The sequence below is a fragment of the Vombatus ursinus genome, unplaced genomic scaffold, assembly GCF_900497805.2.
Source record: "Vombatus ursinus unplaced genomic scaffold, bare-nosed wombat genome assembly UNPS02009205.1, whole genome shotgun sequence".
NCBI classification, from domain to species: Eukaryota; Metazoa; Chordata; class Mammalia; order Diprotodontia; family Vombatidae; genus Vombatus; species Vombatus ursinus.
In genome coordinates, this window is record NW_020948983.1 from 16,706,814 (window position 1) to 16,732,427 (window position 25,614).

Consider the following 25,614-nt stretch of genomic DNA (forward strand, 5'->3'; position numbering starts at 1 on the left):
CCTGCAGGGAATCAAGAGGTGAGGTAAGGTGGAGAGAGACAATGTCTGCACAGATGCAGGAGCCAATCTTGTCTCTTTAACATCCTTTCAGTTATGTTTTTGGAGAATAACAGCACCTTCTCTGCAGCCTTGTCAATGCCAAAGTGTGTTTTTCTTCCTTAGGTGATAAAGGACCAATGGGATCCCCAGGACCCAAAGGTATGTTGCTCCATGACGTGGCTCAATGATCATTGCATTGTATGAAATATGTCATCTTCCCTACCCAGGCATAACAGATTGTTACTCCCTATTGAAGCCAGGCTTGGAGAAGTTTTTAAAGGATGAGGAAGTACAGAGAGAATGAGATGTGCCTAGCAAATGCTCATCTGATCCCCCGTATGGTCATGGTACACATAAGGAAGACAGATGGTCAGAGTTAGAGACTATCTGTGGTCAATTAGTTAGGGCTGTCTGTGGCCAAGGTTAGGGGTGATTTTGAGGCTAAGGTTACTGGTTGGTTTGTGGTCATGATAAAGAGTCGACCTCTTTATCAATTTATAGTTGAGTTAAGGGTCAATGTATGGCTGTGGGTATGAGGCAAGGGGTAAAATCAATGTTTCATCAGGGCTAATGGTCAGTTTGAGGTCTGAGTTAGGGGGTCAATCTGCAGATGGGATTAGAATTCAATCAGTGGCCAGGGTTAGGGGTCAATTTCTGAGAAGCTCACAGGCCAACAAGAAACCAAACCTACTTCAGCCTAATTAGTCCCTTGCTGTTGTCAACTCTAAGATAACCTGCAAGAGCCCACAATGAGGCTCTGAAGCGTGCTGCAGTGTTGTCCCTGCCCTGAGCATTAAATGAAGCCTAGGCTTGCTGTCTGATGGGATTTCTTTCTGCAAAAGACTGGCTCTATTCTCCTTTATGTCCATTTTAGGTGATCCAGGTGAGAAAGGATCTCGAGGTCTCACAGGTCAGTGCTGCCTGCAAATGAGCTTCACTTCAATAAATCTTAAATTAAACACCTACTAAGCTATATAAATTTATTGGACACCTAGGCTACTGCAGTGGATAGAGTACTAGCCCTGGAGTCAGGAAAACCTGAGTTTAAATCTGACCTCAAACACTTACTAGCTATATGACCCTAGACAAGTCACTTAATCCTATTTGCCTCAATTTCCTCATCTGTAAAATGAGCTGAAGAAGGAAATGACAAACCACTTCATTCTCTTTGCCAAGAAAACCCCAAATGGGGTCATGAAGAGTCAGACACAACTGAAACAACTCAACAACAGGAGATCCTGAAATAATATTTCAAGATCTCTGCCTCGGGAGTTTCTAATTTTGCTGCCATACCCAAATTCCTTAGCGAGCATGCCAAGACAGTAGCTCCTTTGAGGATCCGATTGAATTTATCAAATGTGTGAGATCTCTGCTATCATAGTAACGTCCAAGGGACAAAAAAAAATCAAATAGACAGAGACAGAGAGCCTGAAGGCAATCCTTGTGTATAGAATTTTCCTCTATCCTCTCTGCTACTTTCCTGATTCTAACATCCTATGACTTAAGCTATCTAAGGGGTGGTCCAGGTGCCCCCCACCCCCGCCTCCCACCTCCACAACAACCCCCTCCCAGTGCATTCCCTCTGAGAGCACCTTCCATCTACTCCATACATACCTTCCACATACGTAGTTATTTGAATGATGGTGGGAGCTCCTTCAGGGCAGAGGCCATATATTGCCTTTCATTGTATCCCCAGTGCTTGACACACAGTAAGCACTTAATAAATGCTTGGTACCCGATCAGCAGTGCCGTGAGTGTCAGGAAGCATGCAAGTCATTGCACACTGCCTCTCAGTCACTTGCATCTTGCAATGTCTTTGATTAAAAAGGGAGAGGAATCGTGGCTACCTTGGCTACAAATGGCTTCTCTTGCCTTCTAAGGAGCTAAAACTCACTGATGAGCACCTGAGGATCAGGATGGGGCCTGCTGCTCAGAGAGGACCAAGGAGGTTCTGTTTGAGTTCATTTGTTCACCAAGGGAGCCAGTTCTGAAAATGCCTTTCCATAGACATTCCAGGAAGTTGCCTGACATCTTGGGTCTCCCTTAGGGAAAGCAAAGTGCATGATCCTACCAGAGGAGGAGTCTCAGAAGTATCTGACCAATTAATCCTCTTTCCTTTTCATTATAAATTTCCATTGTAGGAGAACCTGGCTTAAGAGGTCTTCCTGGTGCCACAGGTGAACCTGGTGCTAAAGGAGCAATGGGTGAGTGTCAGGAGAGATGCAGTATTTCTCCCTGGTATCTATGTCTGCATGCATGTGTATACCTGCATGAACATAGAGCTGTGTTTCCTGCCATATGTTCATGTTTCTTTAATGAATTTCAGCTCCTTAATCTCTGGTCTACCTTTATCTCTGTCTCTGAATTTCCTGGCCTAGTTCCAGGTTACAGATGGTTTATTTTTGACCGTCCCTTAAGAGTCTGTTTTCTCATGGACCAGAGTTCATTATGCTGGTGATGTTCCTATGGGAGCTTCTCACTGGACACTAGGCATAAAGTTAGGAGTCTTCTGTGCCCTGATTGTTCCTATCTAGCCACTGAGATCTTGCCTCTAAGCTCCCTGCTTCTGGAAGAAAAAGGAGAAGATGGAGCAAACCCATGGAGCTTTTGATGCCTCCATCCAGTAAAGAAAGGTCCCTTGAGCTAACCTCAGCAGCTTCCCCAGCTTTAATCTTTTTCATTACATTCCTGAGCTGTCCTGGCTGACCAAGGGGGCAGGGTTCTGATGCCAAGAACCCTTGAGCATCAGGAACATTCAGCTGCAGACCCTAATAGTACTTTGAGTGGATGAATGATAAAAAGACCAAGGAGGAAAGAGATATAGAATATTCATTCATGCAACAAATATCTACTGAGGGCATACCAGTAATGTGCTCAGCTTCACTGAGGAAGGCGTGAAAGCAAATAAGATGTGGCTCCTGCCTTTAGGGAGTTCACAGTTTAACGGCAGAGATCAGACACACAAATAACTACAATACACACAAGGCTGTGATAAATGTCATGAGAGATGGAGTGCCACAGGAGTTCAGAAGAGGGAGAGATCATACTGGGCTCAAGGCAACATGTATTAAGTACTTTGTGTGTGCACATCTCAATGATTGTAAGGGAGTGAATTTTTTGGCCATAGAAGCTCTCAAAGATCATGCAGCAAGTTACAGAAGCCTTGTGATCTACATGGGAAAATCCACAAGATCTTTAAAGCATCAAAGTGTGGGCGGTGCATTGGGCTAGGTTCTGGAATGCATGGAAGGGAATGCTGGGAACAGGTTGGGGAAATGGACCAGAGCAAGATAATGAGTGGCAATGAATGAGGAAGGACCATGGGAAACCTCATGGGGAAATGGCTTTTGAGATGGTGCTTGGAGGAAGAATAGAATTTTGATGGGCAGAGAGGGGGAAGAGGCAAAAAAAGAAGAGGATAGAGAAAGAGAGACAGAGAAAGAAAGAGAGAGAAAGAGAGAGAGAGAGAGAGAGAGAGAGAGAGAGAGAGAGAGAGAGAGAAAATACCATGAGGGAAGTGGGAAAGGTCAACCTGTGTTTTAGAAATAGTGACTAATCCATTTTTGCCAAAGTGTAAAATGTACAAAAAACCAAGGTGGAAAGATAGGTCAAGGTTAAATTCAGAAGGATTTTCAATAATAGCCTAAGGAATTTGTACTTTTTTTTTGAGCTGGCAATGGAGAGCCATTTTTTTTTGTTTTACTGTTTTACAAGGGATAGTTTAGAGTCAGAGTGTTGGGGGATAGCTATACCCCAAGAAGATGGGAAAGGGGTATGGAGAATCTTACTGTATCCATTTGATTATCTAGAAAAGGGCTACAGGAACACTTGGACTAGATGTGTGGTAGCATCACTATTTTTTCCTTTAACAGCTGCTGCCAAGTATTCTTTCAGGTCCTTTTAGGGAGAGTGTAAAATTAACTGGGATACCTCCGGAATTAACATGGGCTTTGGTTGATTTGAATAGGTCCAGCTGGCCCAGATGGACACCAAGGCCCAAGAGGTTGGTCACTTTTCTTCACTGCTTTCCTCCCAAAAAACTCACAATCACTTTTAGTTACTCCAAGCTAAAGTACACAAGCCCATTACTAACAATAAACAGTGTCATCGGTGAAATATGCCTTGGGGGGCATTACACTTAGTATCCAATTGTTTCTTGTCTTCCACCTAGCATCTTGAAAATCCTATGCAAAGTCATGAGCTCAGGGCTGATTGTCACTTGGTAGGAACATAATGGTCACCTTGCTTTTTTTTTTGAGGGGAAACATTCACAAACTGACCACCTAATCTCTCTAGGTGAACAAGGTCTGACAGGGATGCCTGGAATCCGTGGACCACCAGGACCCACAGGAGAAGGAGGAAAGCCAGGTAACAGAACAAAGATAAGCAGCTGCTGCCAGTGCTATGTTTGGGATCAGTTCCCCTTTCTCATGTCCTGGCTTAGCAGAGAACAACAAAACGGTGGGTAAGGAGGATGTTTAGTCTGGACTTCCATGGTCCATGACATTTGGGGAAACATAGATGTATGACACAATAAAAACAACAATTTAGTGTTTATGTAATGTTTTATTATTTTACAAAGCTAATACATTTCAATTCAATTCCACAAACATTTATTAAGCACATACTATGTGCATGACACTCTACTGGACCCTGGGAAATCAAAGATGAAAAATGACAGTTCCTGCCCTCAAGGAATTTATATTCTAAGAATGATACAAGATAAATTAAGGAAAACAGTAGTAACTGGAAGAGATCTGAGAAGATTTTTAGATAGAGGTTGTACCTGAGCTTAATCTCCACATTAACCTTGTATGGCAAGTACTACAAATAATTTAATAACCATTTTATAGATGAGGAAACTGGCTCAGGCATGTCTCCAGGATCTAAAGTTTGTGTGCTATACCACAGCATGATATAATGAAAGAACTCTATTCTTGCACTCAAAAGATCTGAGTTTGAGTTCTGGGGCCTTGACACTAATTATCTGACCTTAGGAATGTTACTTAACATGTCTGAGCTTCAGTTTCCTCATTTATAAAACGGTGACAATATTTAGAAAGGATTATGAGAAAAATATTTCGTAAACTTTAAAAGACCACTCTTTTTAGTCTTAGTCTTAGTTTGAGTATGGAGAGGCAGAAGGCATATTGGATATAGAAGAGGCGTTGAAACCAGGAAAACATATGCTCTGGTCCTTCCCCTTACTGAGTGGCCAGGTGCAAGTCACTGAAACTCTCAGTGCTCTCGACAATTCTCTAAGACACCTATAGAGAAGATGCTGACCTGCATTGGTGGAGGGAGTTTCCATACCCAGGAGTTCCTTACACTAATGAAATCACAGGTCCTGTCTCTATCCCACGTTATTATGATACCGAATGACTGCTCTCCAGCTACTGAGCTTTCTTTTGAAAAGATCAATTCATTTGATTCAATCAAATTCAGTTTGCCAAATGTCAATTAAGTATGCCTCCTTTGGCGTGCCTATGATAATGTTTCTGGTCTGCACTGATGCTAAGCCTGCAGCTCAGAATTGCTCTCTCCTGAGGAAGTTCCCAGATGCCTTAGAACTCTCTCATTCGTCTTTCCTTCTCTTTAGGCCTCACAGGACCCCAAGGACCTCCAGGTGAGATACTGAGTCTCCTTCTTATTAGTCTGCCTCCACCTCAGACTTCTTGTTTCAACTGACTGTCAGGTGTCCACTTTGAAAGATCTTTTGAGGGTCCCCACCTGCCTAGGTATATAACCTGTATCATCCAGCCCACCTGAGCCATCCACCTTTCATATCTACCAGTCCAAGTGTGTTGGGTGTGACAGCTTCCATCTCCTATTGATGTGATCCTAGACAATAATTAATTAGGAAGTAAAATCTGTTCAAGGGCATATCATTAATGAATGATGCAGACAAAAAGACCTTTGGATTATCCACCATTTGGGGTTAACTGGGCCTCTGTTACCTTTTGTTGCATCTGCATCAAAAATCAAGAGTAGACTATGGTCTCAATGGACTCTTTACGCAACATGGAATATAGTTCTACAAATGAAAAAAATAGGCCATGCCCAAATTTTAAGAGAAACTAGGTAATGGACCAAAATAAAACCAGGCTGCAGGTCTAAGAAAGATTTAACAAAGGCTATATATATCCTCTTGAGAGGCATTGTTGACTTGAGATCAAGTCCTACCTCAGACGTAAACTGCCTATGTGATCCTAGGCAAGTCACGTGACTTCTCGGCACCTAAGGTAACTCTTTAAGACTGGTTCTCAATCTTCTTTTGTGTCATGGACCTCTCTGGCAGTCTGATGAAGCCAACGGACCACTTCTCAGAACACTACTTTTAAATGCATAAAATAAAATACATAGGTTTACAAAGAAAACCAATTGTATTGGAATACAGTTAAAATTTAAAAAAAAACACTGAGTTCACTGACCCCAAGTTGAGAACCCCTGCTCTAAGATCGTAAGTTGCAGAGCAGGTGTCACCTGCATGGGTGAAGGGATTTTCCTCACCGAGAGCTCCCTTTCCCAGTGAATTCACAAGTCTGTTCCCTAGCCTTGTACTGGCCAGTAGTTCACAGATGTTTGTGTCTGCAGTTGTGCTCTAAAGGCCTAGTTTGTACTAAAGGCAAATGGGAATATACATACTCCATTTGAGAAAGGTTTAAAGAAAGGGGATGTCATGGGATAACATGAGGACAGTGAAGGTAGATTAGTGAGAATGTTACAGGTTGGGGGATGCCTTGTAATCTTCCCCATCCTAGGTTCTAGGTGCCCAGGGGGATTATCACAGGGACTCTCCCCCTACTCCTTTGCTGGGCTTTGAACAAAGGCTTTCTTGGAGTCTGGATTGTTTCCTTCTTAGAAGCCCAGGGAGGGAGACAGAGACTCCACCTTTGCAAAGGTGGAAAGTGGGCTAGGGCTTCCTGACCTCCTTTGGGTGTTTGTTCATTGAGCTTTCATCCAACAGGCATTAATGCTGTGATTTATTTATTTAGCATTAATCCTCCTGATTTATTTATTTTTTAATCTCATCAGGACTTCCTGGGAACCCAGGCCGACCAGGGGCTAAAGGTTAGTGAATCTCCAAATTAAATATTCATTCTCTGCCTCTTGGGGTTGTCAAGGTTTTGCCCGGTCTTTCTCTCTCATCAGGACCTGGAGCAACAGTGACACCTAGTGTCTATAAGAAGAAGCTTTTCCTTCTCAGCCCATCCTTTCCCTGCTCTGCATGGTGCCAACACCATAGACATAGATGTATACAGATATATAGATATATACACACACAGACATAAGACTAAGATTCCTATTGCACAGTTCAGCAAGACGGGAGCTTTCTCAAACTCCCTGCACTGACCTAGGACAGCACCATGGAAACCATATCCTCATGAATCCAACCCAGAGCATTCTTTCTGACCCTAAGTGAAAAGTGCCCCTCTCTCTAAGCAGCCCACGTTTTCACTGCATCCCCTGTCTCAAGCCTCTTCCATCTCCTATGCAGACAGTCAGGCAACAAGCATTTGTTAAGTGCTCCCTCTGAGCCAGGAATTGGGCTAAGCTGAAAGTACCACCAAACAAACAAACAAATAAACAAAAACCAGTCCTTTCCCTCAAATCCCTTCCCTCACATTCCACTATGCAAATAAATAAGCGGGGTAGCTAGGTGGTGAAGTGGATAGAGCTCTGGCCTTTGAGTCAGGAGGATCTGAGTTCAAATCCGGCCTCAGACATTTGACACTTATTAGCTGGGTGACCCTGCACAAACCATTTAACCCCAATTGCCTCACCAAAAAAAAAAAGGCAAAAAGAAAAGAAAAGAAAAGAAATAGGCACCTATAAGATAAAGCCACCAACAGAATGTTCCCAAATCACAGGTGTGACGACTAGGTCATGCCTCCAATCAAGGAGTTTCAGTGGTTCTCTAATGATTACTAGGCTAAAATACAGGCTTCTGTTTGACATTTAAAACTCTTCCCTATTTAAGGGTTACTTACCTTTCCAGATCTATGACACATTCTTCTCCTCCCTGTACTCGGCCTTCCAACCAAAATGGCTGCTGTACTGTTCTTCAGATATTACATTCCATCTCCAGACCGTCCCTTTACACTGGTGTCCTTCACCCCTGGGATACCCTCTCTCCTCCCTCTGCTTCTTAGAATCACTAACTCCTTTCAAAAGTCAGCTCAAGAGTTATCTCTTCCAGGAGACCTTCCCTAATTCCTCCAACAGCTAATAAAGTCAGAATTAAAACCTAGGTCCTCTGATTCCAAACCCAGTGTTTTTCCACTGTCACCCGAGTCTTCATGGAGTCCCTCCAAGAAACATCAGCTGAGTAGTTTTCCCATTCCCTACTCCTTTCTAAACTTGCCTTCTCTTGCCCTGTAACCTCTCTTTAGTTTCAGAAACTAAGAACATGTCCAATAAGAAAGTACATCTTCCCCCACCCCAATTTCCTCCTCTCCTTCTCATTCCCAATCTGGAAAGAAAACAGTTTGGTGGTTTAAGATCTGAATATGACCAGCCACACACTAGTTTCCCCTAAAGGCACATTGGGAAGCTGTCAGAATGAAACCAGTGTCCTAAGCCCCCAGCACTCTTTCTTCCAGAAGCCACTTCAAGCCTAAGAAGATTGATGGTGGAGGCCTTCAGAGTCATCAGCTGGGAGATTAGTATTTAATGTAGTGTAGTACATGCTCCTTCGAGCTCTCTCTGCTCATTATAATGCCTTTAGCAAGAAGGTTCAGGTCATAGGTGGGAGATCAGTTCCTCTGGTGTAATAAGAACGATTCACTGATCCATTAATTCATACAGAAATCCAACAGTCTCATCCTTCCTTCTTTTTGCTCCCGCACGTTTCTCCTTCCCATAGGTGACACTGGTACTCCAGGCAGGATTGTAACTTCAGGTAAGGAGGGCTCAGGGTTGTCCTGGTTTCTGTTTCTTAATCTCATTTACAATGTCTGTCTGTCCATGTCTCTCTATGTTAATACATTTCAAGAAACGTTGGGCTCTAAGGCGATTTTGTTAGATGAGATGAAACTGTGGGTTCTTTGAATCGGGGACCAGGGAGAGAGCAAGGTTTGTCTTCCTACTTGCTCTCATGCTATGGGAGAGCATTACATTACAAAATGAGAGTCATGTTGACACTTTGCAGTTTGGGGCTTGGAGCATCTGCTTTGCAGAGTGCTGTTCATTTGTTGCCTCACCTTTTTGCAGAAGGAACATCGACAGTCACTGTACCAGGGCCTCCAGGACCACCTGGAGCCCTGGGACCCCCAGGACCACCCGGCCTTCCAGGTTGGTAAATTTTTTTTTGCCTCACCAGAAATTAGGTACAGACCTCACTTGCCTTTGGATGTCATGATGACTTCCCTGGCAGTGAATACTGTATCAATAATATCAACTGTAATCAATACAGTGAATCAGAGAACACATATGGCCAAGGCCAAGGCGACTCACACCTCTGGCAAGGCAGGACATTTTTTGTTGTTTTCATGCCACTCCCCATTGGGCACAGTTTCTCTACTGAGCAGGTCTCTTAGCTAAGCTCCACAACTGTCCTCTCCACAACTTGGCTCTTGATTGCCAGCGCTAATTCTCTCTTGGTTAGCTGTTTTCTCTGCTGCCAACTGACTTTCTCTTTAGCCCACTCTATGCTGAGTATAGTGTCTCCCAGCGGGTGAGCAGCCCACATGCAAAATGCCATAGTCAATGGGGGAGGGAAGAAGAAAAGGAAATCCTCCCATTCCCCAAGCACTCACTGCCTTCTGGTCAAGACCCAAGAGAAAAGGCAGAGTGCTATCTTCTCAAAAGCTGGGTTCTTCCTGCATCGCTCTCTTCTAGACTGCCACTGCTTACACTCCTTGAAGTTGCTTTATGCCCCAACTGACTCAAGAGCCATCAAACTAACTTTTTAAACGCTACCAGGAGAGTGGCCAAATTTTTTGCGAGGTACCCTCCAATTCCATCACCAAAAACGTCATGTTTTGAAAAAGGGTTAAAGGGGATAAATATATCATTTTGTTTAACACATTAACATTTTATTGGCTCTAATACCCACCCATTCTATGATTTCATCAATGAGGCTGAGGAAAAGCCATTAGTCAGGGGTATCCTAACCCCTGTATCATGGTAAATTTCCAACATTTATCATATACTCTTTAGGTCGTATTGCTCTTGGGCATACTGAGAAGGCCAGCATCTCAGCCCTTGGCCCTTTCTTTGGTTCTGCAATCTATAACTAAAGAAACATAATTTAGTCTATTTTTCTCCTATTCTGCAGGACCTGCTGGCCCAGCTGGTCTCCCAGGACAGCAAGGTATGTCATGCCTGGGAACACTGAGGAGTGATTATGGGCTTCCAGAGAGTACGGATATCTGGTTTTTCATTAGCAACAGTTATGACAATATGTCACCAAAAGCACAGAAGGTCCCAAGGGCCCCTTTACTGAGGAATAGACTGGAAACAAAACATGCCGCCAGAGAGCCTGTCAGTCCTTTCCTCTGCCAGATTTCACCCTACCCAGGGGCTGTCAGCAGTCCGGATCTGGGGCTTGACTATGCCCCCGGAGACAAAAGAAAGAAAGCAATACAAGCTGATGAAGAAAATTCCAATCCTTTTTTCCTGGCCAACAGGTCCCCGAGGAGAGAGAGGCATCCCAGGGGAATCGATCATTGGAAGCAGCTCTTCTTCAGGGGCTGCTTCTGCTCCTCGTGAGTAGCTTTATTCTATTCGGTTTGTGTGAAAGTTGGCCTGAAGTAGGATGACAAGAAGCCTAGAGTCAGATGGAGTCAGGGCACAGGGGACGTAGGAGCTGTGACCTTCCTAGATGCAAGGAACTATTAGGAGGGTGGGCAGTTCAGACAGGGACCCCAGTGGCAGCTGAATCTGGAAGTCCCCCAGTAAACAGCCCAGGTACAAAGAAGATGCCTAGCTAGGTGGCACAGTGGATAGAGCTCCGGCCTTGGAGTCAGGAGGACCTGAGTTCAAATCTGGCCTCAGATACATGACACTTACCAACTGTGTGACCCTGGGCAAGTCACTTAACCCCAATTGCTTCACCAAAAAAAGCAAAAAAAAAAAAATAGAAGGAAGAAGAAGAAAAAGATGCCTAACTTCTCCAAAAGAAATCCTAGGGCTTTTTACTAATATCAAAGGCTGTGACTCTAGGGGAGGGGATGATTGCTTTGGAACCTCTCAGGTCTTTAAGAGCACCTGGAAAAATAACAGAAGTCAGGGTTCTGCAGTACTTTGTCATATATCTCAAAGAAACTAAAATAACCAAATTGTATAAGCAAGAGTACCCCCTCCCCTCTCAGAGGGCCATGCCTGTCTTCAATTTTGCCTGCTGACTCCTAATAGCAATTAGCCAATGAGAAGGCTTTCTTGGGCATAACCATAGGTTTTGTGACCAAACTCCTGGGTTCTCTTCCAAGTTCCTATGCCTGAAACCTTTTAGGTAAAAAGATACCAGGGGACTGGTCAGAGCTTGGTAAAATTGCCTAACTTACTCCATCACCCTGACTACATTACTGGGTGGGGTAGAGGAGATGTGGTGATGGAAGGGGGCCATGGGAGACAATAGCTATGTCTGGTTTCTTCTCTTTGTAGACACTGCTCAATTGCAAGGCCCCCCTGGACCACCAGGACCACCAGGACCACCAGGTGATTATCCCAGGAGCCTTGGAAAGGCTGGGAGAGGATTATGAAGAAGCCCAAAACACTCTATTTCCAAAATCCATGTAATATGAAGATTCCTAGAGTCAGGGCTAGGAGAGATCTAAAAGATCACATGGTCAGATCCTCAAATTTGTAGATAAGAAAACGAAGTACCAAAGAAAGGAATGAATGAATTTGTCACATGAATTTGAAGCAAGGCCATGCTCAGGACCCATAACTCTTTCCCCTCCATATTTCAAACCTTGGCTTTGTATGCTTCTTCCTCCAGGAGCCTCCATCACAGGCCCTCCAGGACCCCGAGGTCCAGCAGGTAAGCACTCATACCTCTGAGTAGGGAAGGAGAGTGAAACAGGATCCAGAATCCATGAAATCATGGCTATTCAACACGGCCAGACTTCCTCTGTAGCACATCCCTACCCAATCCTATCAGAGTGTACAAACTTACCCAGTTTTCTTTAAATGCCACTAGATAGAAAATCAGCAAATTGCCCCCATGGGAGTGAATCCCAAAGTGGGCTTTCAGCCTTGACCTAGGTTGGGGGTTTTTCTTGCTCAGGGGAAGGCCTACCAGGACCTCCTGGACCACCTGGAAGTTTCCTTACAAACTCAGGTAAGGCCATCTCTCACTGGAAACACAATGAGTGTCTCATAGGAGATGCTGTGAACTTTGAGACTCTATGGGGTAGTAAAGGAACAAACTTTTAAAATACACTTTGGAGGAGAAATAAAATAAAAAATACCATCCCCAACCTTGGGGATCACCAGATCTTGGGGGAGGGGGATGGGGCAGAGACAGAACAACATGTCAACAAATAGAAATTAATATTGAGCTAAAAAGAGGTGTCAGGGCAGCTTTGGGCTGGGAACACATTCCATGGCATAGATTCCATGGCATGCAACCACGGCAGGGAACACTCATCACCTGAACCTCCTATAGCCCGTTCCTCTCTTCCACAGAAACGTTCTTCTCTGGCCCCCCTGGTCCACCTGGACCTCCTGGTCCCAAGGGAGATCAAGGTGAGTATATTGTCTTTGTCTGTGAACTCATCTATCCTTCCCACCTGGTGTTAGGAAAAGCCCTAAGGAATGAAAACTTTGTTGAGCTCATTTTCAGTCATATCTTGGCAATGCGGGCAGGGAGCTCAGGTGAGCCAGCTGAGCTGCAAAGTTGTTTTCATTTCCTCCCATACTCCTGCTCTGGACTCCAGTGGGAAAGAGGGTTAGGTATGTCATAAGCTACAAAGAAGGCTCCCTCAAAGCCCTTCTCCTCCAGAGCCCTGACCTGAGCAGCTTGAATGCCTGAATGGGAAGCAGCACCCTCTGGTTTTTTTCAGCATATTTCTCCCCCAACATCCCTAGCCCTTTCAATATTAGATTCACCATAATGACCCTTCCCTAAATCCCTCTGGCTGGTATTATGTACCAATCTCATAACCTCTCTGTTTTCTCTCCAATAGGTTCTCCCGGACCTAGAGGATATCAAGGTAAATGGAGAGGATGGGGATGAAAAGGACTGTTATCTTACCTGTGGCATGGCAGGGTTGGGGGTGGGGAGAGGGAAGAAGGGAGGGAGATTATGGGACTCCTTGAACTTCTTGGAAATTACTTCATTGAAAGAGACTGAGTGCATACATAAGGTGGATACTTAGGTGTGTGGATAAAACGGCATTAAGTGGGGATTTGTAAAGGGCAGCCAAGGAGGGGAATTGGAGGGAGATTCCATCTGGGAGATTGTATGAAAAGAAGGTCTAACCATCTTGACCTCCTTTTGACTCTCAGGAGACCCCGGACTCCCAGGACTCTCTGTCTCAGGTTAGTGCTGGACCATTTCCTCCTATTTACCCTTTTCTCCCCCAAATCCAGCTAACCACCTGTGACAATTATATCCTTGACTTCCAGGTTCAGACACTCTGGGGGTCTCGCTACAAGGCCCACCTGGCCCACCTGGTGCTCAGGGACTTCCAGGACCCAAAGGTGACAAAGGCAGGTGTTGGCAAGGAGGAGTTATCGGGATGGGATGTTCCCACAATCTGTAGGACTTTAGGTCATCGGGCATCCAACAGGCCCCCTATTTCAGATCCTTAATCATTCCACGAGTCTTTGTTGAGTAGCCAGCTTTGAGCTAAAGACAAGGAAGAGGAGGCAAACTTGGTCCTCAGAAGCTAACTCCCTTTTGAGAGAATGGTGATAAGCACTGAGAACAGCTGGCACCACAACATAAAAATGAGGAAGCCTGTGAATAGAGGGGAGGCAAGGGCAGAGAGCAAGACCTGGCTGCTGGCTCATTACAGACATACTCCTGGAGGATGAGGCTTTTTCAGCTGACTCTGCACTCTCTCTTTTTGCTTCTAGGTGACCCTGGTGTCCCAGGTGCTCCTGGCATCCCTGGAAGCCCCTCTCGAGGTGAGGATGTTGCCTTAAGTGTTCTCTCAAGAAGGAACTCCCATTGAGGGTTGTAGAGACAAGTCCTTCCCATTTCCCTTGGTCCCAACTGGCCATTTCTTTGAGGAAATTAATTCAACAAGTGTTCACTGAGCATCTACTGTGTGAGAGAGTGAGAGAAACAGAGGGAGAGACAGAGAGAGAGAGAGAGAGAGAGAGAGAGAGAGAACAGGCTGGGCACATTTGTGCCCAGACTTCTGGGGAAGAAAAAGGAATCTATCCTCAGGAATTTTACAATCTGGCTAGGGGATGAGATCCACAAATATAAAAAGATGACTAAACATAGGTCATACTAAACATAGGACATAGTGAGTGCTAAATTAGTGGTACAGGGAATGAGGGCTTTAGGAGTTCAAAGGAGAGAGAGACAGTACGGGCTAGAACAGGTAAGGAAGGTTTCAAGGAGCAGGTGGGACTCCAGAAGTCATCCCTCAAAGTACTGGATTTGAAGAGGGGAGGACTGCTCATCTCTGTGACCCTCTTACATGTAGGCTCCACTGGCAATTCAGGCCTAAGCCCCTTCAGGTCATTTTGTGGATCTTGATTTATATCTCCCTTAGGGAAGGGAAGGCAGAAACTCATCAAAGGTAGTGCCCACCCCATCTCCCTATGCGCAGTATAGAGAAAGACTAAGTCCATTTCTGTCTCCTATAGGGGGATCATCAAGTTCTAGGGGACCCCCAGGTCCCCCTGGCCCTCCTGGACCTCCTGGTTCCATCAGCAGCTCCAGACGGGAGATTCAACAGTACATCTCTGATTACATGCAAAGTGAGTGCTGGTCCAGCCCATCAAGGCAACAGGGCCACCTGCCAAGGACCAGAGTCTGGTCCTCCAGACTTAATCTCTCAGTGATTTGGACAGTGCTAAGTGGGTGGGCATAGTTGGGAGACAATAGAAGAAAAAATTCACATACACAGGTATCCACTTCAATGCTTTCTGGATCTTTGGTATAGGTCTCTCCACCACCATCCTTCAGGGCTGAAGATAGATGGTTTCATGACTTGCTGAGGTTGAAAAAGTTCTGCACTGATGGCCATCCCTCTAAGGAAGATCCTCTTAGAATTTAATTAGGCCAATCCTCAAACAACAGGCATATATAGTTCATCACTAGCCCTTTCTAGCTTGGTAGAACTTGCCTGTACTTATGTTCTGTTGGCAAACCTTGAAGAAGTCAGAGTCATGAGCTGGTCAATAAGAAACCTCAATTTAGGACATCTATACATATAATACACATATGTGTATATATATATATGTGTATATATATATATATGTACACACACACACACACGCACATACTCTCAAATAATAGCTTACACACACACAGACACACATATATCTATCTATCTATCTATCTATCTATATATATATATATATATATATACACACACACATATACACATAGAGCTGTAAGCCTAGGGGACTTTACAATTTACAAGGCATTGTCTTTACAATAGTCCTGTGAAGTATATAGTATGAATATTCTTCCATTTTTTTATATGAGAAAAGTATACCTGCAGCTATAGGGATTTGCTCAAGGTCACACAGCTAGAAAGCAGCTGAACAAGGTCTTCAACCCTGGCCTTTTGATTGTTATGTTCAGCCCTTTTCCAACTGTACCACACATATACACTCACACACAAGATCATATGTACACATATTATGGCACCTAGCACAGGGTCTAGGTCCTGAGTAAATATTTGTTGAGTTGGTGTGTACACACACACACACACACACACACACACACACACACACACACACACACTCAGCATCAACAATCACTTATTAAGAGCCTGCCATGTGCCAGGCAGGAGCAGCTAGGCGTCACAGTGGATAGAGCTCCAGGCCTGAAGTCAGGAAGACTCCTCTTCATGAGTTCAAATCTGGCCTCAGATACTTCCTAGCTGTGTGACCCTGGGCAAGTCACTTAACCCTGTTTGCCTCAGTTTCCTCATCTGTAAAATTAGCTAAAGAAGGAAATGGTAAACCACTCCCGTATCCTCGCCAAGAAAACCCTAAATGGGGTCATGAAGAGTTGGACATGACTGAAACAACTGAACAACAATGTGTCACGCCCCATGCTACGAGCACACCTGATACTTCCTATTGCCACATCTTTCTTACTGGATGGCCGTTCCTCAAACCCTATTTCTCTAGAATGTCTGCTCCCCACAGAAAGGGGGCTGACTAGGATCTCCCCATGACCCACAGAGGTTAAACATGCTTACTGAATAGATGAAAGATTTAAACTAGTCTTTATCCTTGTATATCACCCCCCACCATGGGCACATCTCTGGCCGGGCCCTTCCTGTACCTCAGATTCTGCAGTGGTAACAGGAAAAGAACAACCCCCTTGTTGCCCTACTCCTTCCGTGAGAACAGCAGGGCTAAGAGGAGGAGAGTGCATTTCCTCAGGGGTTTTGAGCTCCCTTTTGAAAAGAAGGGGATCTCTGTAATACCTGAAAGTCATGCTTCCTTACTGAGATGAGCTCCATCCTACTTCTGTTTCTTGGTGTTTAGGTGACAGCATCAGAAGTCACCTGTCTGGAATTCAGGGTCCCCCTGGCCCTCCAGGACCTCCAGGGCCTGTCACCACCATTGGTGGGGAGACTTTTGACTACACTGAGTTGGCGAGCCGAGTCATGAACTACTTACGGAGTAAGTCTCTGGTCCCCTGCGTCCTACCTACATATTCACATACATTTCTTCACTCTATCTCCATGTACCTTCCTCTCCCAATCCCACGGAGGCTGACCTGCTTGGCAAAGAACTCTGTGCTCTTTCATGGGGTCTCATCTATGATTTCCTGACTACCTTCCCCTATCATAATCTGATGGGTTTTTTTACGCAGAAAAACTTCATTAACTCAGGATGAGCAGTCTTGTAGACACTAAGTTATACCTTTATGCTATAAATTTCTTAATACAATTTGCTGGAAAAAAATTAATGCCATAAAGTAAAATTGCAAGGATCATATTTAGCCATCTTAAGAAATCACTGATTTCTAGTACTTTAACAGCAGTCATTTAGGTACAAATGATGTGCTAAACTCCAGGGATTTTTATCTATTCTTTAAAGCAGGTCTATCCAGTTGACAAAAGCAGGTCTATCCAGTTGACTACACTTTGTAAGCAATTTGTATATGGTACAGTTTAAAATAAAATTTCATTCCACTAAAATTTTTTAAAAATATCTTCCTCACAGCTTCTGGGTACAATTTGGGCTCCTTTTCCTCTATTTCCTCTGAAGACATCCTGCTTGTGCTGCAAAGTGAGTACTTAGACCAGGATGGGGAGTGAAACCACTCAGTGCTTAGTGCAGTACCTGGCACCTAGTAAGCACTTACTGTTTATTGACTGACTGGCTGACCATTGTGGTCCCTTAGTACTACTGTCTCCTGCCCTTGCTCATTAACTGTGACTAGAGACCTTGTCTATACCAAAGGAGGTATCCTCAGAAAGGGCCTAAACAGTCTTTGCTGTGGCAACAATTGGCTAACAATGTGTGGTAAGCAAGTCTCAGAGACGTCACCAACTCGTGGCCTTTCTCAGCCGAATTAGAAAACCTGTTTAGAAAGGTGGTGATCAATCCCCATGATACCTAGCAAATGGGACAAAGCTTCTCTCCAAGTACCTGGACAAATATGGTCCCAGGGATGCTGCCCCTTGAAATGGAATCCTGGGAATTGAGAACACTGTAGTTCTAGTCTTGGACCCTGGTCTCAGTTTGTGAGTCTGGCAAATGGGCAGATCTATTCGCTATTGTACCTGTGGGGGGTTGCGGTTGCTGGGCTGGCCAATCTCATTTCATTTCACAAATAGGAGGCTCCACTCTGATATGTCTTCATCTGGAATTTGTTTTAGGAGAAGAAGTACGCCAGTACCTCCGGCAATATCTGATGGGTCCTCGAGGACCTCCTGGGCCACCAGGAGCCGGTGGGGAGGGGTCCCTACAGTCTCTGGACTATGAAGAGCTGACCAGTCGCATCCTAAGCTACATGAGAAGTGAGTCTTCTGTCCTTAGGGAGCCAGAGGAGGGGCTAAAGAAAGAAATGGGAGTGATTTCCACCCTGAGCATCTCTAGGAACAGCCTGGGCCCATTACTCTGCTCCATGCTGGGACTGAATGGAAGATATAGATAGACATTCAGAAAAGGACAGGACCATGGTCTCATGACAATTCAACAATCATGCCCAAATTCTGCAGCAGAGTCAGGGATGAGGTTTGGGAAACAATTTAGGATCACAGGTTCATTTAAAAGATATTATTCTGAGAAGGGATCCATAAGCTTCACCAGACGGCTAAAGGGGTCCATGACACAAAAAAATGTTTAAGAATCTCTGCTTTACTCTCTCTTTTGTCTTTCTTATCCTTGAGAGACAGTATAGTATCATGTTTCCATTAGCACCAGTCTTGGGGCCAGAATGCCTGAGTTTGAATATTGGCTCTAATAAGTCAGTCACTAGCTGTGGGAATCTCTCTTAACCCCTATAAGCCTATGAGCCTCAGTTTCCTCATGGGTAAAATGAGAATAATATGTGTACTACCTACCTCATAGGGTTATAAGAAAAGTGCTTTGCAAACTCTACAGTACTATAGAATGTGCTGAAATTAGTATTGTCTTTCCAGTTTTCCTTTGACAATTACTTGGTGACCCTCTCCTCTTTTACATTTGCATTCCTATGTCTGTCCTGTTTCCCTCTTGTTGTCTGATCAGTTCACCACGTCTCTGGTTTCCTTTTCCTAGGCTCTGGGATTAGTGTTGGACTCCCTGGTCCCCCTGGTCCCCCAGGCCTGCCAGGAACATCCTACCAGGAGCTACTGTCTCTGCTCCGAGGTAAGCTTAAACTTGGAACACAGGATCATTCTGACACAGGATGGAAGATGGCACCCTCTCAGGGGTGGGGAACTTGTGGCCTCGAAGCCACACATGGCTCTCTAGGTTCAGCCCTTTGACTGAATCCAAACTTCAGAAACACCCCTGCCCTAGATCATGACTCCCTATTCTTCCTTTTCATTTCAGGGTCTGAATTTAGTGGCATTGTTGGACCCCCTGGACCCCCTGGACCCCCAGGGCCTTCAGGCAGCTCCTGGTCCAGTCTCAGTATGGAGGAACTTTCATCTTACCTGCAGAGTAAGGGCATCAGTATGGGAGTTGGGGGGGGGGGATTAAGGGCAGTGTTAGAATATAGGGGATAGAGGCTTACATTTCTAGAATACTTCAGTCATAATGCACCTTCATACATATTATTTAATCTGATCCTTACAACAATCTTATGAGTTAGCACAAGTTTTAACATCTCCAATTTTTAGAGGAGAAAATTGGTTTTAGAAAGGCTAATCAGGGGTGGTGAATCTGCGGCCTCAAGATCACACGTGACCTTCTAGGTCCTTGGTTTGGCCTTTTCACTGAGTCCAAGTTTTACAGAACAAATCCTTTTATTTAGGTGATTTGTTCTGTGAAGTTTGGATTCAGTCAAAGGGCCGCACTTGAGGTCCTAGAGAGCCACATGTGGTCTCGAGGTTGCATGTTCCCCACCGCTGGTAAGCGATCTACCCAGGATAACATAACTGATTAGTGGTGGAGGAATGATTCTTTCAGATCTTTCAACTTGAAGCCCAGTGTTCTTTTTAAGGCCCCACACTAGCCTCTAACAAGATCTCCCTCAACTTTATCAACTTCATCATTTTATGAAGACACCAACCAACCAATTCTCAAACATTTTTTGAATGTCTGTGCACCAAACACTGTACTCAGGTACACTTTGGGAGCCATTGAGAAGTAGAGAGACTGCTCTCCAGAAATTTAAAAGTTGTTAAAGAGAAAAAACCACACACACAAAGAGCAACATGAGATGGTGGATGAGTAAATGCTAAACTTCCAGAGACCCTGAGTGGCCAAAGGATTTAAGGGGGAGGGGGAGCCCAATGTGAGTTGGAGGAACCTGGGGGGGGCAGGAAGTGGTACACAGGAAAGGGCAGGTTGGTTCAGGCAATTTCAGTTGATGCCTTGAAGAGAGACACAGAAGTTGTTTCTGTCCCTAAATCATATATGATCCCCTTCCTGCCACCATCATCCACCTGGGTTCCTGATTGTCCCTTCCTCCTCTCCATTTCATTGGGCTTTGTCCTTTCTCTCCCAGGGATTTGAGTTGAGCAGAGCCCATAAACCACTCAAGGAAAGGCTCCTTCTCATCAGGACATCTTCCTAACTTCCCTCTCCTGTACTCCATCTACAGGTGCAGGCCTCTCTTCAGTCTCTGGTCCTCCTGGCCCCCCTGGTCCTCCAGGCCCTCGTGGACCGCCTGGGGTTTCAGCAGCTTTGGCAACCTATGCAGCTGAGAACAGTGATAGCTTCCGGAGTGAGCTGATTAGCTACCTCACAAGTAGGTCCTCTACCCCTCTCCTCCATCCAGCCCCATTCCCACAACTCCTCTAGAAGTCAGTTTCCCACCACAGCTAAACTTCCATTATTCACGTAGGAAACTGTACTGAGTCCAGGGTTCCATTCCCAAAGTAAATCTGAGGCAAATAAGACTCCTCTCTCTCCCCACCCCTACCCCACAACCTAGTTTCACATGAAAAAGAGCTACCATCTGTCGATGTCCCTCCAAAAGTGATCTCCTTGACAGGAAACAATTGGAAACATGCCTTGAGATCTTTGGAGAAAGTCCTTTGACAGCCTATACTTTTTTCTTTCTCCCTGAGTTGGAAGCTGCTACTACTATCGTGTTCTGTTCCCAGGTCCTGATGTCCGAAGCTTCATCATGGGACCTCCTGGCCCCCCAGGGCCTCAGGGCCCTCCGGGAGATGGTCAGCTAAGGGAAGCTGATGGTTTCTACAACCGAGGAAGCAGCAACTCTTACGGCTCTTCTGTCAGTCGGAGCACCTCCTACAGCTCCTCAATGGGAGTAGGAGGATCCAACGGTGGAGGAGGAGCCTATGGTGCAAACTTGGAAGATGGCGGCCCCTATGGTACAGATGTAGGCACCGGTAGAGGCTATGGGGCAGCAGCAGGAGGCGGTGGCACATATGGCACTGAAGGCGGAGTTTTGGGTGCAGGCGTCACCGGGGACCTGGATTACAATGAACTGGCTGTGCGTGTGTCAGAGAGTTTGCAGCGTGAGTAAGAACCCCCATCCTCAGAACCTGAATACTCTTAGTATCTCCCTTGACTTCCCAAGGCCCCAGACATTTGGAGATGGGCTATGGCCCCAGACATTTAACAGCCAGTCCATCAGCAGCTCCTTCCAATTCACCAGAGACAAGGAAGGTCCAGGATCCCTGTAAGTGGGGGTCATTTTTCTGACTGAATCCCTAGCCATGCCTCTGGATTTGGCCTCAGAGAACCAAAGTTTGAAGTCCAACTCTCCTGCTTCCTGTAGTACCTGTGTGGTCTTGGGCAAGTCATGTCCCTTTCTGGGCCCAGGTACCCCATCGGTAAAATGAGGGGAGGGGTTTGGATATCACTCTACTTCTCTACTAGTTCTAATTTCTGCGATTCTCTAATTCTCTGACTCTGGAAACAAAAAGCCTGGGGGTCAGAGCTTCTTACTGCAGAAAACAGAAGGCTCAGTTCATGTTCTCAGGGAGTTTAAGGAACCAGGTTTAGCTTCTCCAGGCTTTGGGGTTTCCAAGGGCAAGTAAATAAGTCTTGTGCCTTTGGAGTCCAAATGTTGGGAGGGAGGGGATATGAAATGTTCATTTCAGTCCTCAGGCCGTTCCCTGCCTACAAAATGGTATGAATATCTTCTGAGGGACCCCCAGATATTCTTTCATGAGCCCAAGGATTTGTTTTGCAGGTCAGGGTCTGCTACAAGGTATGGCTTATACTGTACAAGGACCACCAGGCCAGCCCGGGCCCCAGGGCCCTCCTGGTATCAGCAAGGTATTTTCGACCTACAGCAATGTGACTGAGGACCTCATGGACTTCTTCCGAAGTAAGGGCTCCCCTAATAATACAGCCCAGGATTTCTCTGGGTGCAGATTCCCCACCTCCACCCAAGACTGCTGAGAAGTCAATAATGCTCTCCCTCTCTCTACCTTCTGCAAAACAAAAAAAAGTACCTGAAATCAGAAAGATCTGCAAGCTTTCTCCCCCCCAAGCACTACTACTTCATTGTGGCCCAGTGTCTCCTCTGCAGAAGGCTTCAGGCAATAGACAAGAACACTGACTTGAGACTGGCTTGTTTTGCTTTGTTCTTTACCTCGCTGTAGCCATGAAAACTAGTGCCTGTACAATATACCATTTTTCTTTTCCATTTCCCCAACCAGAGCTTCAGGGGCTAAGCAAACACAAGGGGTTTTTGAGGGGGGATGCTTTAAATCTTCCTCACCCACCTATCTACTTCTCTTTGAGCTAAAATGTTACCAAATCTACATTTAATGCTTTTACTAAAATCCTCCAACACAAATCTCCTTGCTCATGCTGAGGGAAACCATTCCTGTAGATATCTCTGAGCAGAGGGCAGTAGTAGACCCCATCTGAGCCTTACTCCTATTTCCTTGTTGTAGCCCATGGGACAATTCCAGGACCAAAGGGAGATACAGGCTTTCCAGGACCCAAAGGTAAGTATCAACAGTGGTAGCAGCCACTCACTTGCCCTGTGGGGGGGGGGGGGGGGAAGCAAAATAGCTACCACTTCCAGTGGCTATCCTGGAAATTTGGTAAACCTTTTTCACCATTATGAGACAAAAAAGGTCCCACTAATCCAAGGTAGACATCTTTGCATTAACTGCTCATGATTACTACACGAGGACAACTTCAGTTAACTGTGAAATTACTCTTAAGGATTTACCCCTGCCTCAGTTACTTGCCCTTGGCCACTCCAGCACAGGATACTAGGATTCATTTATCCCTCCAGGTGAGAGAGGACCAGCTGGCAATCCTGGTAGACCTGGACCTCCAGGCCCCAGAGGACAAAAAGGAGACAAGGGAGACAAAGGTAAATTCTATCTGAGGAAATGGGACTTTTGGATAGTGAAAGGCAAAGCTCTTTTATCAATATTTGTTATTTTTTCCTTTTAAGATGGTTTATTTTACCCTGAACAAACCCCGCCAGAATCTAACTTTGGTACATTTGACCTTCCCTGACACTTACTGCCTATGTGATCCTGGGAAAGTCATTTAACAAATGCATCTTTCTGATTAAAGAGAACTTTATTCAAAGCTGAATTAGGAATGGGTTTGAAATTTCAACAGCAAGTTTCAAAAAGGTTTCCTGGCAAGGAAGTCTCTTGCAGAGGGAGTGTACAATTCAATGAACATTAAGCACTTTCTATGTGAATAATAATGTTTTAGGTACTGTGACAAAAGGGCCTTACAGCATAAATAAAGGGGATGTGTGTGCACTCAAATATGATGCCTAGTAGGTAGTGATGGACAAAGGGGAAATAGGAAGTTCCATAAGAAAATCTGAGGAGGGAGTTTTTTCATCTGGGAGAATTAAGAAAAGTTTCATGTCCGAAAATCAAGGAGACTGACCCAACGCAGCAAAGAAAATCCCCTATTTTGAAAAAAGAATAATACTCACAACACAACCGCTATTCTTAAAAGGAGCCTGATGAAGCAATGTGGTGTTAACGGCTACAAAACTAGCATCAGTTAGGAAGATCTGGGCTTAAGTCTTCCCTGACACTTACAGGCTGTGTCACCCTGGGAAAGTCATTCAACATTTCAAAACCCTCAGTCAACTAAGATCTTAACTATCTTCTGGTGCCTGCCTGCAGTTCCTCACTTACCTGAACTCCCTAAAACAATGAAATCACAAATCCGGTCCAAAAAAGTTTAACCATCCTTGTGGGTGTGACGACGACAAACATGCAGTGCTCCTAAGCTAATCTTCCCATGTGTTTTTCTCTTCCTAACTTTCAGGTGAACAAGTCTATGTTGGCAGGAGGAGGAGGAGGAGCATTGCTGTCAAGCCATGAGGATACATGCACTCCGTATTAAAGCATGCTGAACTCATTCCTGAAGCAAGGGTGGGCTGAAAGTCTACTGGCTTCCTTTTAGCACATCTTAGTCAAAAAACCAAATAGTTTGGGTCAAGAAATATAATAGTCTCATAATCTGAAATTGCCTCACTGATGCTGGTTTTGGCTCTCATGTAACAGCACATGGATAATTCCTCAGGCTGGATAAACCTTAAGTACCATTTTTGGGACTTATCTGCTCTTAGTACTGGGCTCACATTTCATAGCCACTTGGGTGTTTACAACACATCCCACATACCAAGGGAAGTCATGGACTCAAATTTTCCTATGACTTTCAGTCATTATTCCAGGAATTCTTTACCTTTGCTGTGACATAACTTTTAACTGGTTTTAAATTGAGCTCAAAAGACAGGGAGTTTTCTTCCTTGAAGTAGTTCTTGGTGGTGGGTGGCTTCACTGCTTTGTCCCAGTTAACACGTCCAAGGTGGTTTTTTAGCTGTTCCCTACGTGCATTTCTATATGTTCTCCCCAGTCATAGAGAAGAGAGCTGACTATGGAAAACTGATCCATTTAAGTTACTGGGAAGACTAGAAAGCCACAATTCAATTCTCCTCTAGGAGGAGATACACAGTAAAGCTGGGTTTCCAATTTTTATTATTTCTTTTGAATACATCATGTTTTTACTTGAACAAGAAAAAGTAACATCTATTTGAGTGTCACCAGGCACCAAATGTCTATCTTCATTTCTAATGGCTGTTAGGCTATTAATAAACTACAAAGAGAGGTGGCCAAAGAGCTCATGGGGGTTGGGGATTGGAGGTACTAGATACTGGACAAATTGCTTCAGTTCTGAAATGCCTACTTCTGACTATGGGGGGATGCATATGGGTGGGAAGGAGGGGGACTGTCAGGATCAGATGAATTTAAGCACTTTTTAAATTTTTAAAACATCTGTAAGTGGTCAAGTTGAAGTTGTTTCAATTGTTAATTTCCAATTAAAGTTTATTAATTGTATAAAATCTATTTGCTGAATCTTACTGGTGAACAGGAAAAGTGAAACACAGATATTGTTCTATGTGTTGACTGAGCCCAAACACAGTATTTAGGAATAACTTTAACTGCACCTTCCATACTATTACAATTAATCTGTAGTCTTTAAAACTAGACTTTTATCTATAATCACTCGGAACCTCCTATCCAGGAATACCACAAATAATGTGAAAGTTGCCAGGGAGGCGTAACAACTTGGGAATTAGCATGTACATGATGAGAGCAATAGGATTCTTTGTGATTACTGTGTTAATTTACTTTGGGACAAGTAGCTGAAAAGGAATTAGGGCAGGTTTAGTTCAAGAGAAATACACAGCCATCAAAAGCCTCACTAAAATTAAAATCAAAATGGATGCTAATATATATGTATGTATATATGTGTGTGTATATATATATCTGTATATGTGTGTATATATATGTAATATATATATATATATGGATATATTAGCTTTTATACTTGTTCTCACTTAAGAGCATC

At 44.5% G+C, this 25,614-nt stretch overlaps 1 protein-coding gene across 2 annotated transcripts in view; it reads left to right on the plus strand.

Annotated features, from left to right (window-relative positions):
* Nucleotides 1-25,109, plus strand: part of COL17A1 (collagen type XVII alpha 1 chain) — a 67,095-nt gene extending 41,986 nt beyond the window's left edge. The window contains exons 27-57 of one of the 2 annotated variants that reach the window (XM_027851540.1): nucleotides 163-198; nucleotides 914-949; nucleotides 2,181-2,243; nucleotides 4,007-4,042; nucleotides 4,336-4,407; nucleotides 5,639-5,665; nucleotides 7,075-7,110; nucleotides 8,906-8,941; nucleotides 9,253-9,333; nucleotides 10,319-10,354; nucleotides 10,671-10,748; nucleotides 11,647-11,700; nucleotides 11,984-12,025; nucleotides 12,272-12,325; nucleotides 12,673-12,732; nucleotides 13,173-13,199; nucleotides 13,495-13,527; nucleotides 13,615-13,698; nucleotides 14,068-14,118; nucleotides 14,812-14,925; nucleotides 16,675-16,812; nucleotides 17,359-17,424; nucleotides 18,018-18,158; nucleotides 18,901-18,990; nucleotides 19,177-19,287; nucleotides 20,393-20,539; nucleotides 20,898-21,275; nucleotides 21,956-22,093; nucleotides 22,668-22,721; nucleotides 23,018-23,098; nucleotides 24,028-25,109. In XM_027851540.1, coding sequence (XP_027707341.1) covers nucleotides 163-198; nucleotides 914-949; nucleotides 2,181-2,243; nucleotides 4,007-4,042; nucleotides 4,336-4,407; nucleotides 5,639-5,665; nucleotides 7,075-7,110; nucleotides 8,906-8,941; nucleotides 9,253-9,333; nucleotides 10,319-10,354; nucleotides 10,671-10,748; nucleotides 11,647-11,700; nucleotides 11,984-12,025; nucleotides 12,272-12,325; nucleotides 12,673-12,732; nucleotides 13,173-13,199; nucleotides 13,495-13,527; nucleotides 13,615-13,698; nucleotides 14,068-14,118; nucleotides 14,812-14,925; nucleotides 16,675-16,812; nucleotides 17,359-17,424; nucleotides 18,018-18,158; nucleotides 18,901-18,990; nucleotides 19,177-19,287; nucleotides 20,393-20,539; nucleotides 20,898-21,275; nucleotides 21,956-22,093; nucleotides 22,668-22,721; nucleotides 23,018-23,098; nucleotides 24,028-24,083 — 2,456 coding nt within the window. In that variant the 3' untranslated portion in view covers nucleotides 24,084-25,109. The remainder of the gene's footprint in view (nucleotides 1-162; nucleotides 199-913; nucleotides 950-2,180; nucleotides 2,244-4,006; nucleotides 4,043-4,335; nucleotides 4,408-5,638; nucleotides 5,666-7,074; nucleotides 7,111-8,905; nucleotides 8,942-9,252; nucleotides 9,334-10,318; nucleotides 10,355-10,670; nucleotides 10,749-11,646; nucleotides 11,701-11,983; nucleotides 12,026-12,271; nucleotides 12,326-12,672; nucleotides 12,733-13,172; nucleotides 13,200-13,494; nucleotides 13,528-13,614; nucleotides 13,699-14,067; nucleotides 14,119-14,811; nucleotides 14,926-16,674; nucleotides 16,813-17,358; nucleotides 17,425-18,017; nucleotides 18,159-18,900; nucleotides 18,991-19,176; nucleotides 19,288-20,392; nucleotides 20,540-20,897; nucleotides 21,276-21,955; nucleotides 22,094-22,667; nucleotides 22,722-23,017; nucleotides 23,099-24,027) is intronic. The other variant, XM_027851541.1, reaches the window with a different exon arrangement.
* The last annotated feature ends 505 nt before the right edge of the window (nucleotides 25,110-25,614 follow it).